At 45.2% G+C, this 20,261-nt stretch overlaps 1 protein-coding gene across 5 annotated transcripts in view; it reads right to left on the reverse strand.

The window, feature by feature from the left end:
* Positions 1-18,462, reverse strand: part of RAB3IL1 (RAB3A interacting protein like 1) — a 33,185-nt gene extending 14,723 nt beyond the window's left edge. For 2 of the 5 annotated variants that reach the window (XM_083165721.1, XM_083165720.1), the window contains exons 1-7: positions 18,186-18,460; positions 16,401-16,614; positions 11,902-11,997; positions 10,052-10,129; positions 9,758-9,967; positions 3,445-3,570; positions 2,636-2,764 (exon numbers count right to left, since the gene is read on the reverse strand). In XM_083165721.1, coding sequence (XP_083021847.1) covers positions 2,636-2,764; positions 3,445-3,570; positions 9,758-9,967; positions 10,052-10,129; positions 11,902-11,997; positions 16,401-16,614; positions 18,186-18,199 — 867 coding nt within the window. In that variant the 5' untranslated portion in view covers positions 18,200-18,460. Of the gene's footprint in view, positions 1-2,635; positions 2,765-3,444; positions 3,571-9,757; positions 9,968-10,051; positions 10,130-11,901; positions 11,998-16,400; positions 16,615-18,185 lie in introns of all 5 variants that reach the window. The other 3 variants (XM_083165722.1, XM_083165724.1, XM_083165723.1) reach the window with 3 other exon arrangements.
* Positions 18,463-20,261: the final 1,799 nt, after the last annotated feature.

Raw genomic sequence — 20,261 nt, forward strand, 5'->3', positions numbered from 1 at the left:
TGCGCATGCGCACAGCGTCTATTCTTGCAGGCAGAGGGGCTGGCCAGCAGCTCATAGAGCTGGTGGGCATGCCCCCACAGTGGCAAAAATGGGGGCGTGGCCTCGCTGTAGCGCTGCGACTATAGGCTACTCCCCTTTCTGATAGGCCACGCTCCCAAATTGTGTGCGCCTCCGCCGCGCATCCTGTCCCTCCCCGGCATCTGCAAAAGTTGGGAGGTATGGGCACTGCAGTATGGCACAATTTGAACCTTAAATGTCACTAATTCTTGAATGAATGATTGAATGAATGAATGAATGAAGTAATTATAGAGCCATGGTGGGATTCATGTCCTGTGGCTTTATATATAAATGAGTACCGGTGATCATGTACAGCTTTGAAAGAAATGCAGCTTGTTACAGGTGCTAATAAAGCCATAGGTACTAGAGCGCTTATCACCTGGCTACAGGTATTTATATAGTGCACACATATCCGCAGCGCTGTACAGAGAATATTTGAACATTCACATCAGTCCCTGCCCCAGTGGAGCTTACAATCTATATTACCTACCGCATGTACACGCAAACACATTCATTCTAGGGTTATTTTGTTGGGAGACAATTAACCTAACAATGGGATTGTGGGAGGAAACCGAAGTACCTGGACAAAATCCACGCATGCATGAGAGAATATACTAACTCCACAGTTAGAGCCACGGCGGGAATGGAACCCATGACCTCAGTGCTGGGAGGCAGTAATGCTAACCATTACACCATCTAGTTTCAGTGCCTGATCATGTGTTGCACTGAGGGAGATGACATCGGCCAGTTGACCAATAGGTGCAGGGCCGGTGCTACCACTAGGCAGCTTTAGGCAGCTGCCTAGGGCGCTGGCCACTAGAGGGCGCCCATTGTTCAGCCCAACATTTAAAGGAAACAGCAGGTCACATGAGTGGCTATAACATTTCTCCCAGCACCATGCTTTAAAGAAAAATGATTTCTGCGGTGCCTGGGAGATGTGAGAGGGGAGATGTGGAAGCAATTAAGCAGACGCCCGCATCCACTAGCTGCTAGCAGCAACCCCACCAGCGGCGCTCTAATACCCTCTGACGCTACAGTACAGTCCCCGTCTACATCATTAAGCTTCCCAGCCCCTGTACCTTTCTCAGAGGCAGGGCGCAGCTGGCAGATCTGCCATGCTGCAGGTCGTGCTGCTGTCACTGTGCTGCTGTGCTTTTTAACAAGAGACACTGTGCAGAGCAGGGACACTGCGTGCTCCCGCCCCTCAGTGGTGAACTGTGCGGGGGTATGCCTTCAGGTGACAGGTCCACAGAAAACAACTAGTGTCTGTACAGGGCCAACTACAGAGCCCTGTATAGAGAGCTGTAGTCTGACAGGGTGTGCTCATAACTGTCAGCACTGTGACTGAACTGTCACCGACTGTGTGTGCACTGCAATTAGAGGTGAGGGGAGGAGACAGAAGGGGGTGCACTGTAATAGCATAAAACACTCACAGTACGTACAGCACCTCCTTGTCCCTCCTCTGTCACTGAGAAATGTATAAGCCCTGCCCCCTGGAGGCGGAGTTCCTGAGGCCATGGGACTACCTTATTGCCAGAACCAGAGTGCAGCATGGACAACACTGCTGGAGGGCTGTGAGCCAGCCCACTAGCCCAGTGCCTGATCCCTCCCTCTGACACCATGGTGAGTTGTTGCACGTGTGTATGTGTACAGGGACTTGTGTGATGATGGAGCTGTCAGTGGGGACAGGGGGGAGGGAGGATTTGTGTGAAAGAACTGGGCAGGTGGGAGTTAGAGGGGCGATAGGTGTGTGCTGTGCACTATATTTGTGAGTGTGAGGGTAATACATATGCTTGTGAAAGCTTTATTTGCAGGGGCACTGTGCATGCAGTAATTGTTTTAACATGGAGAACTACATCTCCCAGCAATCACAGTGTGCTGTATATGTTCATTATTTTATTTAAAAAGTTTAGGCAACATTGCTTTGGAGATGAATGGGAGCACTGTACATCATTTTACCAGGTAATGATATGTTTATAGTTTTAGCTGTACATTTTACTGCGCACCTTTTAGGTAATGGCTGGCACAGGGAGAAAGAAAGTAAAGGATTTACATCAATAGTGGGTTGTACAATGTTGTTCAGCAATCACTATGTCGACACAGCAACAGTGATTGGTGATGTCGTCGGGGGGGGGGCACTAGGCAAATGTTTTGCCTAGGGTGCCAAAAAACCTTGCACCGGCCCTGAATAGGTGGCCTAAAAACAATAGGCTCTTTATTGAGCATATTGATAAATGTGATTGGAATATGACTGGTCTCCACCATTATCCCTCACCTACATTAACAGAACCCAGTGATGACAAGATGATGAGGGTGCTCAGGCTGATGGGGTGAGCCAGGGCCCGTGTCCACAGCACACAATGCACGCATTACAGAAACGCCTATAGGGTGAGCAGACAGAACTTGTCCCATATGAGCAGACATGTGTGACCATATTGGACACAAATCTTGTTGTACGTTGTTGAATGCCCATGTTTGGTGAGCTAGGACTGGTGCAATTGTAACTCTGCCTTTACCAGGTAATCCCTCATTGTCACAATTAATCACATTTCACATTGAATCTAAAGTGTTCACTGACCTCTCTTTTTGCAAAGTCCAAGCATGGCCTAATGTCCTCTTGATAAATACGTGACAGGAAGGGGCAGGATCTTTCTAGAGTCGGGCTCTCCTTCCACTCCATGAACTCAGAGAATAGAAGGGTGTCCACCTGGCGGGACAGCACGAGAATCATCATCAGTAATGCGCCTTATTATCCGATTATTGTGTCTACACCCGTAAAAAGCCCAGAGTAACAACATGACATACGTCGGCCTAGTTCACAAGGTATGGCGAAACTCTATAGCAGCCTATTAGATTTGTAAAATAATAATTTTGGGGGGTTTCTATTCAGCATTCCTGTATATATAGATGTAGTATAAATGGACCTTTGAACTTCTGGATACCCATCATCTGGTTAGCTTGATGCATTCCTGCAAAGCCTTGTTATTGTGAATAATGACACTAAGATAGAACTATGGGGGTCATTCAAACCTGATCGCTGCTCTGATAAATTACAGAGCCCTGTGATGGACAAGCCCAGTAGGCGGTGATGGACACGCCCCTCCAGTGGTGCACCCCCTAAGAAAATGGGCAGCGCACGCCTATGTCACTGCTTCATACCTCTACCACATACTCTCTAAAGGTAAATGTACAACATAAGAAAATATCTCAGATGATGCTTTAAAGAAGAAGACAATTAAGAGCTTTAACATTTTTTCCCTTTTGTTATCAGTTTTGAGTATTAAACAGCGCGACCAGAGAATGTACAAATGTAAATCACACACGTGAGTATAGCGGTGTACTCTTGTATTACAGTCACACATTAGTCTCCATATGAAGTGGCAGTACCTGGCGGGAGGAAGTAGAGGAGGAAGACTCATCAGAGAGAGGCCACCCAGGCTCGTAGGTTATATGGACAACCTTTCCCGGGACAATACAGAGAAGCAATGAAAGGAGAGATGGAACTGCAGAAAACTGAGAAACAAGAGGAAAAAAGAGAGAATGCAGGAAAGGGGTGAGAGACACAATACAGACATAGAGACAAAGAACGAGACACATACAAAGATATGGAGAGAAAAAGATGATAAAAAAGTGAAATAAAGAAAATGTCTACAGAAATGTATATGTGGAAAATAAAAACAGCAGAGAGGATAAGATGAAGGGAAGATTAAAGGGAAGATGTTGGGAGATTAAACTGTGCTGTGACCTAGACACAAAAAGACATTTTGAGGCTGGATATTGTAAATTCAAGAGGAACCAGTAACATTGCTGAGAATGCAGCATATCCAACCCCTAGGAGCCAATGACATCACTGAGAATACAGCCTATCCAACCATTAGGAAGCAGTAACATAGCTAAGAATACAGCCTATCCAACCACTAGGTACCAGTGACTTCACTGAGAATGCAGCCTATCCAACCACTAGGAAGTAGTGACATCACTGAGAGGGCAGCCTACCAACCACTAGGGAGCAGTGACATCACTAAGAATGCAGCCTATCCAACCCGCTAGGAAGCAGTGACATCTCTGAGAATGTAGCCTATGCAACCATTAGAAAGTGGTGACATCACTGAGAATGCAGCCCATCCAACCACTGGGAAGTAGCGACATCAGTTAGAAGGTAGCCTGTCCAACCGGTAGGAAGCAGTTACATCATTGAGAATGCAGCCAATCCAACTACTAGGAAGCAGTCACATCACTGAGAATGCAGCCTATGTAACTACAAGGAAACAGTGAAATCACTGAGAACGCAGCCTATTCAAGCACTAGGAACCAGTAACATTGCTGAGAATGCAGACTATCAAACCACTAGGAAATAGTGACATCACTGATAATCCCATTTTAAACCATCACTACCATTTATATTTTTGAGTATGCAGCCTATCCATTCACTGGGAACCAGTGACATCACTGATAATGCAGCCTATCCATTCACTGGGAACCAGTGACATCACTGATAATGCAGCCTATTCATTTACTAGGAACCAGTGGCATCACTGAGAATACAGCCTCTCCAAACACTAGGAACCAGTGATATCACTGAGAATGCAGCCTATCCAATAACTAGAAACCAGTGACATCACTGAGAATGCAGCCTATCCAATAACTAGAAACCAGTGACATCACTGAGAATGCAGCCTATCCAATCACTAGAAACCAGTGAGATCACTGAGAATGCAGCCTCTCCAAACACTAGGAACCAGTGACATTTCATGGCTAAATATATTTATTTTGCTGTATTGTCATAATAATTGTAAGCCTCCAAATTTGCTGCCTCTACTGTTTGCCAGTTATGTAGAATCTATAAATATAGAAAAATGTAATGATGCAGCACAGATTACAAACAATGTAACTATACTGTGAGGATGAAAGAGATATTTTTATTTTAATGTTCAAAGCTTTGTAACTATTCCCACCACAGTAAACTTTGCATGCAACTCAATTTGTTCCACCCTTATAATAACCCACTTGTTGTCAAAGACAGCTATGCAGTCTGTGAACAGGGGATTTCTTCAGCAGGGCACATTCATGCTTGAAGAAATCGTTCCAGAAAACCAGAAAATATTTGTTTTATAATTACTATAATTTATTAGCGTTCATGAACAAGTGAATGTCTACTTAGTGCCAGTAGTTACGGATTTGTTAACATCGGGCAGATCAGGGGTAGAAGGTCTGATCAAATTCAGATCGATTTAAATCAATCTTAATCATCTTAATCGATGTTGGGCTTCCAGGGCTAGAATTTTCTAACAGATAATCCTTTTTTTCCCCATATGTTAGTAAATGTGTATTCTAGACCTGAAAGCCCAATTAAGATATATTCTAATAGATTATTTCTTTATTATTTAATTATTACCAGTTACTTATATAGCGCACACATATTCCGCAGCTCTGTACAGAGAATATTTGAACATTCACATCAGTCCTTGCCCAAGTGAAGCTTACAATCTACGGCGGTGATACTGATTGGCTCGCTAAGCAGCGGTAATTCGCTGCGTAGCAAGTCTTCTAAGGCCGCCTGCCGGGCGTGTGAATGCCCACCCCCCGCCGACATGTGAATAATGGATGTTTTGCATACCTAGGGTTGGTGTGGCTGAGTTGCCTTCAGGGTGGCACACACTAACATTTATTTAGGACTATTTATTTTCCACTAATATCATACCTCCCAACATGACCCTCTCCAGGAGGGACACAATGCTCTGCTCCTGGGCTTTCCTCCTATTGTATGATTACCCTCATCCGTGTTGAAACAGGTAAATTGCTAAGAAAGGTGCTTCAACACAGGTGATGGTAATTATAAATTAAGAGGAAAGTGCAGGAGCAGAGCAATGTGTCCCTCCTGGAGGGAGAGGGTCATGTTGGGAGGTATGCTAATATTATACTTCCTAGCACTTCACTTTTTAACCACTTATAGCTTAGTTTTTCACTTGTGTGCTGCCCTGGGGTGACTGGCTTATGTCGGCCTTTTTAGGGTTCCGCGCCCCAGGCTCAAACTTAGAATTAGGGACCCACCAGAAATGAGGTCACCGTAAAGCTGGTTGGTGGGCAAATATTTCTTGGCCAATTAATATACCAAGATCCTCTATTATTGATTAATAATATGCAGTGTGCATCTGCACCATGTGTTTTTTTTCTTTTCAGAACTACAAGTCCCAGCATGATAGCACCTCATGTAAATAGGGTGTGCATTCTAAGACCCCCCCCCATAGACACGAAATTGATCAGAAATCTTTAAAGATTGACCTTTAGTAAATACAGTATATCAAGAAAAATGTGCATTAATCAGGTTTTAAAGGGTTAAAAAATAAGGTAGTCCAATAAACAAAATAAATATTTCTAGAAAAAATGGCCCTGTAGTGGTTCTGTTTTGGGTAGGGACTTTCGAGACTTTTAAAGCGGTAACTTTTCCCAAACAAGTGGTCCCAAATCTTTGTGGCACTGGGACATATTTGACTAATTTTATGATTTACATATGTTAATATATTAAAACAAAGTAAAATAAATGATAAATATACATAACTTGCCAAACTGTAATATATTACATTATTATAATTAGTTTGTTTAATTTACTATTGAAATATATTTCTCCCTCTAACCCAGTGGTTCCCAAACTTTTTTGAATAACGGCACCCTAGAGTATCAGAATTTTTTTCACGGCACCCCTAGGCCAAAAGTTAGATACCATGAGCTTCAGAACAAAATATTAAATTAAAAAAGTTGCACTTATATGTCATCCTTAGGTCCAGTTATGTGGTGAGGAACATGATTCACTTCTGTTTACCCACATATTTTATAATTGGAAGTCACAAGCACTGATTTTCCTTATTACATTAACTATATATAATTTGAATTTGTCCTGGACAACCAACCCAGGGCACCCCTGCAACTACTCCGTGGCACCCCTGGGAGCCACGGCACACAGTTTGGGAACCACTGCTCTAACCCATACATTCTTGCAACATTCCGGGCCTGGCATTGTTACACGCTAGACAAAAATCCTTGGTGTAAATATATGGGGCCTATAGCAACCAATCAGATTTTGGGTCCGATGCACTAAGATTCAAAAGTGATAAAATGGAATGTGATAAACAACCAACCAATCAGCTCCCACCTGTCATGTCACAGGCTGTGTTTGAAAACTGTCAGGCAGGAGCTGATTGGTTGGTTGTTTATCACTCTCCCTTTTATCACTATTGAATAATAGTTGGGCTTCCAGGGCATCTGGCCCTTTATTATCTTCTAGAAGGTGCTAAATAAATAAGTAGTAGAATCTGATTGGTTGTTATGGGCAACATCCCATCTTTAGTGGAACTCCCATCTAAATGTACCCAATGGGTCCTAAAACCTCCATGTTTATTGGAAGGCGGTTGAAGACTCACAGTAAGCTACGGTATGTCCACTCTTTCTTTTTAGCCGTCTTTTGGGCAAATAATAATTCCCTATCAGAGTGAGTATTCTGAATTGCGGCAACACCCTATTTCAGCAAATTTAGTAGCGTTCCTCTTTTTTTGTACATACATTTGTAATTTGGGTAGAACTAATGATGTAGTGAGGTGATAGGACTAATATTTGGGGGACTGAATACCCTTCAATGCAGTATGCAGATGCAGTGAGTCTACAATCAATTAATTATATCCTTCATCTTACTGAAGCTCCCTCTAATGCTCAATGACCACCTTTACACCAAAGTTATGGGTCTTACCTGAGTTTTGGAACACAGCCCCCATTTCCACCATCACTCCACAATGGATAATTCCCAGGTCTGAGCTGTTTACACCACACATACAGTAGATGCTGTAACAGCCAGAAACTGCTTTGCCCCCTGACCCCCTCCCCCCAAAACCCCCCTCCCCCACCCCCCAGCTCCTGTCCTGATCGGGCAGACACCCAGGTCCTGGCCCCTTGGGGAAAAAAAGAAAAAACTATGCTTGACATCGATGAAGGAAAACCATCTGGTACTCCGTCATCGATGGCAAAACTATTCTACTTCGACCATGATTTATTATTATTTTTATTAAAAGCCATCGATGATTTAAAATCATTGATGGACGATGTTTATTCCTAATCAGTAAAGGAAGCTTCAGTTATAGCAGGTGAGAAGCTGTCTCCTTGTTAATGGCTAGTTAGGCCCTTGATTACTTATATAATTGGAAAGCAAAAAGATGAATGAAGGATACTGAGAGATAAACACACTGAGGGGAAATGGAGAGGGGAAGAAGGACAAGTACAAAGGAGAAGACAGTAAATGTTGCAGAGAAAAGGATACACGATGAATAGATTGGAAATACCAGAACAGGAAAGTATAATGGAAGACTGTAACACAGAATGGAGAAAATCAGAGAGAGTTAGAAAATACTGAGAGGACTTTAGAGGTTCTACTTCCTGTCCACGCGTTATGCATCATTCCTATTCTACAGTGAATTGCAGGTCAATTTGGTTATATAGCCAAATGACCAGCATGTTCAGCGGGTCCTGGTGATGTCACTGAACAATATTGTTTACGATGATGTCAGGTGTGTATGCAAAATATCAGGACTCGCGGCTGATATTCTTAATTATATCAGCCCCTGTCACCTAGTGTGTTTGGGGCTTTTGTCCTCAAGGCACGCCAACAGTATACTGTTCTGCCCCTCTTCTGTGAAGAGGCAGCCTGGTTGCACAGCCAGTGGGAAGATGCAATATGGGCTGGGTGGGGGAGGGGGTTTGACATAATTGTATAATCGTAGCTCCGCCTCCACTATACAATGGCGTAAAACCAGCATTGTTTAGCGGGGGGAGGGGCTATGATGATGTAATTTGCAAACCATGTCATCGGGTCCCCTTGGTCCTTCCACTTGTGTTTGTAAGTATGCAGCAGAGGGTGAGGGAGATTTGGGGGTGTGGGGATCCAAGGGGATGTGGAAGACTTGAGCCCCTTTCTGGAGGCATGGGAGTGCCATCTGATTTCATTAGCCTCCTGGCCATTTCAGGAGGGTAGGCATGTATGACTAGCAGTCCAGGCTTAAGTGATAGCCATGCTTGAGCACAGGTGACTTGATAAGTACCTCAGTTATTTGGATTTAGCCACCTGAACTGTTAAGGTGCCTTGAGGACTGAGATTGGGAATGTCTCTAAAACACAAAACAGAAATAAGACGACTTATAGACCCTCTGACATGACCCCTTCCATCAAGTACAAAGTCCCGGAACTCTTCCTAATTTATGATAGCCCTCATCTACGTTCTCATAAATTGAGTAGCCCAATGTAGGTGCCAGCTATCCTAAATTAGTAGGGAAGTCCAGGAGCAATGCATATTGCGTCTAATGAAAGGGGGTTCATGGTCGAGGGTCTTAATTTACTGTATTTGGGTGCAGAGCTAACTTTTAATAACTCATTTTATTTGAAATAAATATGATCTAGTACATGGGTCCTCAAACTGCGGCCCTCCAGATGTTGTGAAACTACAAATCCCAGCATGCCTTGCCACAGTTTTAACACTCCCTTATAGCAAAACTGTGGCAAGGCATGCTGGGATTTGTAGTTTCACAACATCTGGAGGGCCGCAGTTTGAGGACCCATGATCTAGTAGTAAAAGTAAACATGAAATGTGGTAGTTATTATTTAGAATTTACCACTACAATAAAATGCAAACTATGTATTCAATATGTATTTCTTCCCTTACCTCTTTGGCCTCGGTGCTGATTGGCTGGGCCGGAGGAGCCAATGGCATGACAGCAGCACATCCTGCACTCTTGTTGCGAGCATGACCTTTGCGCAGTGCGCTCTTAGATGGGCTCTGGAGCTGGGGGTGCAGCTCACGGTTTGGGGAAGATGGTGTGGAAGTGATGACCAAGGTTTTCAGAGCTGTGACTTCAGCCTGCAGCATGTCAATCTGCGCAGACAGGTAAAAATCAATTTGGGAGCAACTCTACAGTGGGGCCTGCAAAATAGTTCCACCCAGCGAATGGGCCGTTACCTTCCCATGGGCCTCCCGGAGTTGCTTCTCAGATGCCGTCTGCTTGACGTTAGCATCACGCACCATTTTGTGAGCCTCCTGCAGTGATAGTAAATAGAGATGGACTAGAGATATGAGAGAGACAGTACTTCCCATGTCATGTTGGGACTTTGGCACTCTCTGTTGTTGAACTACACATCCCAGCATGCCCTGCAACAGTTTTCCTGTTTTGCCATGCTAAAACTGTTGCAGGGCATTCTGGGAAGTGTATTTCAACAGCTTGAATGCCAAGGCTCTCCATCACTGCCTTATAGGATATGTCTGATATGGGATGCATTGCGTGAGGCAGGAGGGTTTATGTAGTCATCTGGGGGATGTAAGTAAGGAAGTTGGTAAGGTCTAAGCAGTGGGGGTTTTTACCTATGGGCTGCAGGGCTGCAGCCCCCCCCAGGTAAAATCCGCCACTGTAGTGAAGCCAGATGCAGTCTGTGAGACTGCTCTGGCTTCACTGTGACTGGCAGTGACTTCCTATTGGAAGTCTGACCTGCCAGTCACAAAGGCAGTCCCATTGGGAGGTGTTAACTCCCTCTGGGATGCCATTGTGTGGACTGCCATGCAAAAACGGCAGATGCCCATGTGCAGTACCTATATAGGTACTGCGCACGCATTAATCCCGGTGCCTGTAACTTACATTGTACAGGCGCCGGGACCAAGATTGCTTCTATGGGCTGCTGCCCAAGCAGCCTATAGAAGTTGGCTGCATGTGCGGTACACGCGTGTACTGCGCATGCGCCAGTCTCGGCGCCTGTCAATCATCACTGCACACAGGCGTCGGGACGGGGACGGGAGGCAGCAGCAACTGCGGCGACAGGGTGAGGGGGGTGCCTGAATCGCGGCACCCCCGCTGTGGCCAGAGGCAGCCCCCCTCCCCCAATAAGGTACGAGCCGCCGCTGGGTCTAAGCCAGGTATGTCCAAACTATGGCCCTCCAGCTGTTGTGAAACTGCAAGACCCATCATGCCTTACCACAGTTTTGCTATTAGGGAATGCTAAAATTATGGCAAGGCATGCTGGGATGTGTAGTTTCACAACAGCTGGAGGGCCACAGTTTGGACATGCCTGGTCTAAGCTGTTTCCCAGTAACACAGCTGTGGGAATTTATCAGATAGTTTTATAGGTATGTCCAATGCCATATGTCCAGTTGCATATGGCAGTGACGTACACTCCCCATTTAGGGATGGGGGTTACCAGAAGGGGTAATGTAAGGAGATATGGGGCAAATATATGATACTTAGCACGGCACATGCTGCCCCCAGGATTTAGTACAATTGCCTCTGATTCCCAAAGAAACTCACTGCAGGCTCCCAGCATTGTACAGTGCAGTATAATGTGAATACCGATTCACAGGACCATTGTAATCGCTTTTACACATACGGGAAGTGATATTGTAAATGTACTTATATACATATCTTCTACAAAGCCTCACACATTGTAATAATACGGGGCCAGATGCAGTAAGCTTCAAAAAGAGATAAAGTGGAGAGTGATAAACAACCAACCAATCAGCTCCTGTCTAATATTTTTCAAACACAATCTGTAACATGACAGTTAGGAGCTGATTGGCTGGCTGTTTTATTACTCTCCATTTTATCACTTTTTAAAGCTTGATACATCTGGTCCTTAGAGAGAGAGAAAGAGAGAGAGAAAGAGAGAGAGAGAGATAAAGCACCAACCAGGCGCTCATTTTTCAATCACAGCCTGCGCTACAATTAGGAGCTGATTGGTTGATACTTTTCTCTCTTACTCTATCACTCTCCAAGCTTTGATGAACCCCCCTTAGTTATGCGTGTGGAGGTAAATGTACAGCTGTACCTCAAATAAACTAGCCGTCAGCTCCTCCAGTTCTTGCTCCAGTTGTTCTCTGACCTTCGACAGCTTCTCGCATTCCTCATCTCTCAGCTTTAGCTCCTAGGAGTAGGACAGGGAGATTTGGGATAAGCTTTGCAATGCCACCCATCGCTGACATTATTATATGATATGACGACACCAGCAGGTTTCCTTATGCCGTATGTAGGAGATAGAACATACAACAATATCACATAAGTGCAGCAGACAGTCAAAGTTCTAGAATTACCTAGACTAGAGCATACAGTAGGAGAGGGATGCAGTTAAGATCCCGGCGGTCGGGATCCCGGCGTTCAGAATCCCGACGCCGGAATCCCGACCGCTTCTCCCTCCTGGGGTGTCCACGACACCCCTGGAGGGAGAATAAAATAGCGTGCCGAGCGTAGCGAGGCACCTGGCCCGCTGCGTGGCGAGCGCAGTGAGCCCGCAAGGGGGGGCGATCCACGTCCCCCCCTTGTCGGCATTTCGGCTGTCGGGATTCCGGCGTCGGGATTCTGAACGCCGGGATCCCGACCGCCGGGATTCAATACTGAATCCGTAGGAGAGGGGTCCCTGCATTCTAGAGGGGTTGTGTGTCGGCAGAAAACACAGACATCAGATGTATTTGTGTTGGTGTGTTGGAAATGGTATGTGGTCAATGGGGAGATAATGTCTAGTTCGACAGTTACTATGGCGACCACTAATTGTCGACAGTGACTAGGTCAACACCTTGAAATGGTCAACATGCCCAAGGTGGACATTGGCATTTATGGTCGACAATGTCAACATTTATGGTCGACACGTTCCACATCATTCGATGGTCGTCGACCATTGAATGATGTGGGTGTTCCCCTGCACACTTCGAATGGATGTTTATGTAAAACACTTGTTCGCAGCCAGTGCGAAGGAATGCGCCTTGCGAATGGTGGGCCGGCATACCACCATTCGCAAGGCGGGGTTAAGTTGACTCACAAGGATGCGAATACGCGTCCGAGCGAATCAACCAGAATAATCCCCATAGTGTGTGCCCACCTTTAGATTGATCATTTTACTTCTGGATTTGAGATCTGGCCTTAATACTGTACATGTGCGGTCCTCAGGATGCGCATGTGTGAGCGAATTCTCTAGATTTTTTGAGAAATTTAGCCAATAGGTTACAGTGGATAACATTTTATCTCCCATAGGGGTACATTTATCAAAAATTGTATTGCATCAAAAATTGCATTTCCAATGTGATCTGGGTGCAATTTAGTGCCCAAGATCACATTGAAGGTTGTGATTTTACTGGAGCCATCTATCATCTTATACCTGCAAAGAGGACCATCCCTACAACATGCTCTAAGTGCTGGCTTGCCGACTGCCAGTGCTTAAGAGAATCCCTCTGCCAGCTACATCTGCAATGTATAGCCCTTAGACTATGAGGGCAACTGCCATCTTCAGATAATGGTAGCTACGGGGGCCAATCTCCAGAATGCATTGCCCTTTGTAAATATGGCTGCATTGCATTCCCCCATAGAAAACTGTGGGGGTTGCAGCTGCTGGTGGGAATAGGTGTTTTCATTGGTTATGAAATATTTTATATGTGAAGCAGCTTTTACGTCCACACAATAATGACTTAGAGATCTGTGAATATAAGAGAATTGCAGGGCAATTTTTCTGAAAACCTAATCTATCTGAACTTTCCATGTTTAAGTGAATATGAGCCCCGGCTAAGGTTTTTCTGCCAGATTCAGATCTCAAAATTAGAATTAATTCATTTTTTCCAAACAAACCAAGCACTACAACCACAGAATGGCAGTCACTGTCCCTGAAGTGCTTGGTTTGTTAAACTGTGCACGTCCTTTGTAATAAACAACATAAGTATAGGAGGGCCCAAGGACAATTCCATCTTGCACAATTTTTTTTCCATTATGTGCTGCATTGAGGCGGGAGTTGTGCACTGGTATAGTTTTTTTTATTATTGGCATATATAAATATTTTAATTGGTCATGGATAATATATTACTAATTCAAAAAACATTTTTAAACATAAATAACTGCCATGTGTATGTGCTGCTGCTTTGTCACTTAGTTTAGCCAGCTAGCCTTTGGCCAATATTGGTGAACAATATTGTGAGCTGTGAGGTGGTCAAAATTGACTGAAAATGACAAAAAAAAAAATAATATTGAGGCTTTGGTGCTTCAAGCACACTCTTGTCAGTGTTGAGATACAGACCAGAATAAGCTAGAAGTACCAGAGCAGAAAGTGACACCCCAGGCAGGAAAGAGGAACTGGGGCAGCACGGACAGTGTAATGATTAGCATTACTGCCTCACAGTACTAGGTTTGATTGGGATACGGTCATTTGGTCTACAGCATGATGGTCAACAGTCATTTGGTTGACACCATTAGGTCGACATGGGAAACGGTCGACTGGGGTCTAGGCCGACATGGGAAAATGTCAACATGGTTCTAGGTGGAAAGGTCATTAGTTCTACAGATAGTTAGTTCTAAAGGTCATTAGTTCGACAGTGTCTAGGTCGACCGTCTAAAGGTCGACATGGGGTTTTTCACTGTTTTTTGAGCCGACATGTGCCGACAGGCGGTATTTCATGCCCTACCATCCACTAGGGCATGGTGAAAGAATAAAATATTGTGCCGAGCGTAGCGAGGCACTGCGCCCGACGCATAGCAAGTGCAGCAAGCAATGCGAGGGGATGCAGTGCACTTTAAACTGTGTCCATGTTGACTTTGTTGACATTCAGGTCAAAAAAACAGTGAAAAACCCCATGTCGACCTTTTGATTGCCGACTTAGACATTGTCAAACTAATGACCTGTCGAACTAACGACCTCTCTAACTAATGACCTTTCAACCTAGACCCATATCGACCTTTTCCCATGTCGACCTAATGGTGTCGACCTAATGACTGTCGACCATCATGCTGTAGACTAAATGATCCCAACCCGGTTTGATTCCCACCATGGCCCTATGGGCTATTTTACACACTCCAGCTTCTGCCGGGCGGCGAAAACCCGCACGGCCAGGAAGCCGTGCTGCACACATCAGTTTGGAATGGCAGCTGTCTCTTCCAGTGGCGGGATCCGGCTGTAACCGGACGGCCTGGCCGTGGCCGTCCCATGTGAATGGACACAATAGTGTCCATTCACAACTACTGTGCACGGCACGGCTTCCTAGCCATGCGTGATTTCGCCCAGTGGCGTAACTACATTTTGGGCGCCCCCCCGCCGTTAAAGGGAGGGCGCCCAGCCACTAACCCGCCCCTCCGCCCGCCGCCCCCCCCCCCCGCCTGCCGCTCCCCCAGGTAGCCGTCAATGCAGGTGGGGGGGGGACGCTGCGAGGCGGCTGAGGGGATGGACGCTGCGGGGGACACAGAGGCGGCAATTACTTACAGCTGAGCCGGGCAGGGGGAGCCGGGAGCTGTCACTGTCAGTACGTAAGGAGAAAGAGAGCGCTCAGCAGCCAATCACAGGCTGCCCATTCATTGTATTTGCTTTTTTTTTCTTCTTCAGTACAGACAGCTCCCGGCTCCCCCTGCCTGGCTCAGCTGTAAGTAATTGCCGCAGCTGTGTCCCCCGCAGCGTCCGTCCCCCCAGCCGCCTCGCAGCGTCCCCCCCACCTGCACAGGTAAAGACTGGGGATGGTGCGGCGGGCGGCGGGGTGTAACGTAACTATAGCACTGCAGCCCCCGGCGCCCGCACATGCATAGCGTCCCCCCGCGGTCGCGGGGGCTGCGGTGCTATAGTTACGCCCCTGATTTCGCCGTCCGGCAGGAGCCGGAGCGTGTGAAACCGCCCTAATGCTTGCATGGGTTTCCTCCGGGTATTCCGGTTTCCCCCCACAATAAAGAAATATACTGTTAGGTTAATTGGCTCCCAAATTAAACTAACCCTAGAATGAATGTGTGCTTGCTTGTACATGTGGTAGGGAATATAGATGTGAATGTTCAAATATTCTCTGTAAAGCGCTGCAGAATATGTGTTCACTATATAAATAACTGGTATAAAATTATTAAACTGTGCGAGTTGTGACCGGTGTAAAGCCACATGCACACGATGTGATTCAAGCCATTATCGTCGGGGATATGATCGCTGAGCAAGCGAACACATGAGCAGGCCCCAAACATCGGTCCAATAGCGTATCAACAAGAATCAGGCCCACGGTGTGTTTTAGTTTACTCAACTAACTTACATGTAAGTAATACCAATCCTATGATAGTTGTACATTTACTCTGGCTTGCTTAATATGTATGCGACTCTCCTTCATATGTGGGACCTTTAAGCTAGTGATAGCTGGCAGGGTGGAATTATCTGCACAAGCACACCTCCTTTGTAGCGCCACACCCTGCGCAGGACACAGCGACAGACACCTGATTAGGAGACGTTACTCAGGGCTAAATAACAGAACTATATTTAAATTGCAACTGGAAACTGCTCTGAGACACACACACACACACACACACATATATATATATATCACACAAATTTACCTTCTGAGCCTTCAGAAGCTCCTCTCTTAGGAATTCCGACCCCTTTTCTCTGATTTCCACCGAGGAGCTGCGTAAGCGTGATAGATCGTACGAAGGGGTCTCGGTAGAATGCTCAGTCATGGGTCTCGAAGCTTCAGGTCTGGGGGAAGAAGACCAATCCTCAAATGAAGGAGAGTGGTGGAGCTGGGGACCCCCATCTAACAGAGGGTTCTGCCTGTGGTAAAAATAAAACAAATGTTGGTCTCGAGGGAACTATATCACATAGAAAAGAAAGCTAATATCCCTGTGTCAGGAAGCCGTCCTTTCCTGTCATTCACACAGGGCTGTCACAGGAGCGACAGATCGACATCCTCAATCAATGGGAAATACACATTGCCTAGAAATCTGTGTAACATTCGGCTCAGTCTAATATTACTCTCCTGACTGTACTAGAGTGCCAGCAACATTCTAAGTCCACAACTGTAGTTCCGCTACTATTTACAGTATATCATTAGTAAGTGTACAGTAAGTGTACCTAAATTATGTATATACTATATACTAAGAACCTTCATTTTACTCCATGTTCAAAAACAGAGGTTATTCTAATTGTTCTGATTACCAATGTCCTTAGTGTTTAGAGTGTGCACCTGCATTCGCTTTTTTTGTTCTGGGTGGCACTACAAGTCTCAGCATGGTAGCACCTTATATTTTATTCAGAATTAGGATATGCAATCCAGCCCCCCTCCCCCCCTATATATCCTATATAACTTAATCGTAGAAAACCTGCCAGTTACATTGTTGAGCAACTTTAAGTATGAAGAGGATTAGCAGGGGCTTGCTGGGACTTGTAGTTCCACTACACATGAAGTGCCACATATTCTCTACCCCTAATCCAGTTGTTCCCACACTGGGTACTGCGGCACCCTGGGTTGCCTCAGGTACTTGCAGGGGTGCCACGGGTTGGTGGTCCAGGACTGAATCATTCTTGGGGATCACGGATGGTGTTATGGTTAGCATTACTGCCTCACAGCGCTGAGGGCATGGGTTCGATAACCACCATGGCTCTAACTGTGCGGAGTTTGTATATTCTCCCCGTGTTTGCATGGGTTTACTACAGGTACTCCGGTTCCCTCCCACAATCCAAAAATATACTGGTAGGTTAATTGGTTCCCAACAAAATTAACCCTAGAATGTCTGTCTGTGTGTGTGTGTGCACATGTGGCAGAGAATATAGATTGTAAGCTCCACTATAAAGATATAGATTGTAAACTCCACAGAACCAGGGCCGCTTGCGGGCAATCATAAAACATGTGGAAAAAATGAGGCAAATCCTGGTTACGCCACATACCTGCAGCCGAAGATGACAGGTAAGCACAATTTACTTCATGCTTTAATTTTTGCTGCATTTGTCAATGAGAAACTTTTGGCCTCGGGGAAGGGGGGCCATAATAAAATGATGATACTCTAATGTGCCGTGATTCGAGAAAGTGTGGGACCCACAGCCCTAATCTACACTGACCCAAAGGGCAAAATCCATATGCGTTGATGCAGTGACAAAAGGTGCTACGACAATACACTGAATGGCTTACTCCATCACATTATACAGTCCAGAGCAGTGTCAATTATTAAACTTATTAACACAGTTCTAAGAGCTCGTCCATGGTGAAAATGTCACCATTAAATAAGGAATCTACATGACTGATGTATACGTCTTCTGATATTGATTCAACGTTTATCACATTACATTACAGAGAAGGCCACCCTATATATATTTCTCTACATAGACCCACAATAGTTTGATCTTACCCTGCTCTCCACATTCCACCAGCTGGACACTCTCTCCTCCAGGCTATCTCAGGGAGGGGACATCCAGAAAGGACAGTGAATAGAGGCGAATAGAAGAGGGGGGTGGAAGAGCCAGAAATGCAGCCAAAATAGGCGGATGCTTTCAACAGGGAAAAATAAGTCGGATACAAATGTTGTACCGTAGAGTTTCAGTGCATCCCACACAAGTATGTGTGGCTCTCTCCTGCCTGTCACTTCCTCTCACCCCCCCTTCTCTGCGGCACTGAAAGGAAACACTTCCAGCTGCAGGGAGTGAGAGGACAGGGGAGAGGGCAGGAGTAAGGGGGGGGGGGGGGGGGGACAAATAAATGCCAGGAAATAAAAAGGGGGTTAAAACAACAGTGAAAACAGATGGGCAAAGATGAAAATAAAACATTTCCATATATATGCATTAAGGAATATCTATAAAAATGTGCATTGTGTTTATTGAGCTCAAACACACCTATATAGTTATATATAGATGAATATATCATTATATTTGCTTAATGTTCAGTTAACCGTGCTCCGATACCAATTACACATGGATTTTGTCACATGACCTCCATCTGTTTCCCATTGCAGCAGTGTACACCCCCTACTATGTGACGTGATTATCATGTGACGCACCCAAGGGATGTTTCGCATTTAAGTGAATGTAAAAATCTCCAGTTCCTTTTGTGAAAGCTGCTGGAATAGACAGACTTTCCCTGGAAGCATCCTGCGAGCAGGGAACGCCTCAAACAAAGGCGTAATTACAGATATAATCCGTGTCACGGCTTTGTGGCCCTGCAGCACACGGGGCCCCATGCCGGAGGAAAACATTGGGCCTATTTATTAAACCACATTTGTTATCAGGGAAATTAACAGGAAATATCAAAGATATCTCCTGGGATCAGCGAAGTGCAGCAGTCCCCGTAATTCTTAGTGGGGACTGCAATCTCCACCAATCTATTATGCTTTTAATGATAAATTGCCCACTTCATTAATCTGTTATAGTTGCAAATAGAGGCAATAACAGATATTAATATATGGGGCAATAAGACAAACTTTAATAAATAAATCCCATCAACTTCTTAAAGCATTTGCTCATGAATCCAATGCAGATGAGTTGCATGTTGTATAGAAGAGCTACAGTTATTATTCATTAGATTACCCATATGGCCAAGATGGATTCGATTGACAGGGTCAAAAGGTCAATGGGGTCAAAAGGTCAATTTTTAATGGTTTTTGGATGTCATTATCTATGTTTCATATTTGACCACAATTATTGAAAAAGTATACCCTCGTAGGCTTGCGCGTAAAAAAAAGTATGTGACAACTACAAAAAAGACTTGAAGACCATTGCCTTTTGAATCTGTCGGCCTTTTCTACCTGTCGACCTTAAGCACTGCCTACCTTTTACCTGTTTTACCTGACCATGTCGTCCTCTTTAGCTTGTCGACATGATGCATGTTGACCAAATGGTGCTGACCTATTGACTGACTATCTAGACACTATTTATATATCGGAATCCACTTATCTGCATAGACATTTATACCCAGACTGATATGGAGTAGAACTTTCAGCCTGGAGGGCAAACACAAGCTAGTTGTGCAATTGCAATTCAAATATGGGTGTGGCAAATCCCTGTAGGCGTGGTTTATCTATTCTTTGATAAAGCTACAGCCAGTAGTGAAACGCGTTAGGTGTTTCCCACCCCAGGATTTGGATTTGGACTCTTTACAACTGCCATACCACCTTCCTTCAATTGGATCACTGCTCCGACTTTGTAATTTTTATGGGACTTATTGTGACTCCCTTCCAACTCCCACCACTTGGATATCCCTTGGTGAGAACTCCCAGGTGAATTCTTCCACCTAAAATACTCTCCCAGGAAGACTTTACATCACCAATTGTACTGCCCCACTACCTCTCCTCTAGCAGTTGGGGTCTCAAACTCCCTGATTCCATCATAGACTCCTCCAGCGACACGAATCCTGTGTTGTTCCAAATAAAGTCATCCGAGCAAAGTTGGGGTCCTAAGACATCTTGATCCCCCCCACAGATTCCTCCAGCAGC

This window comes from Crinia signifera, chromosome 11 (genome assembly GCF_055691185.1).
Source record: "Crinia signifera chromosome 11, ASM5569118v1, whole genome shotgun sequence".
Lineage (NCBI taxonomy): Eukaryota > Metazoa > Chordata > Amphibia > Anura > Myobatrachidae > Crinia > Crinia signifera.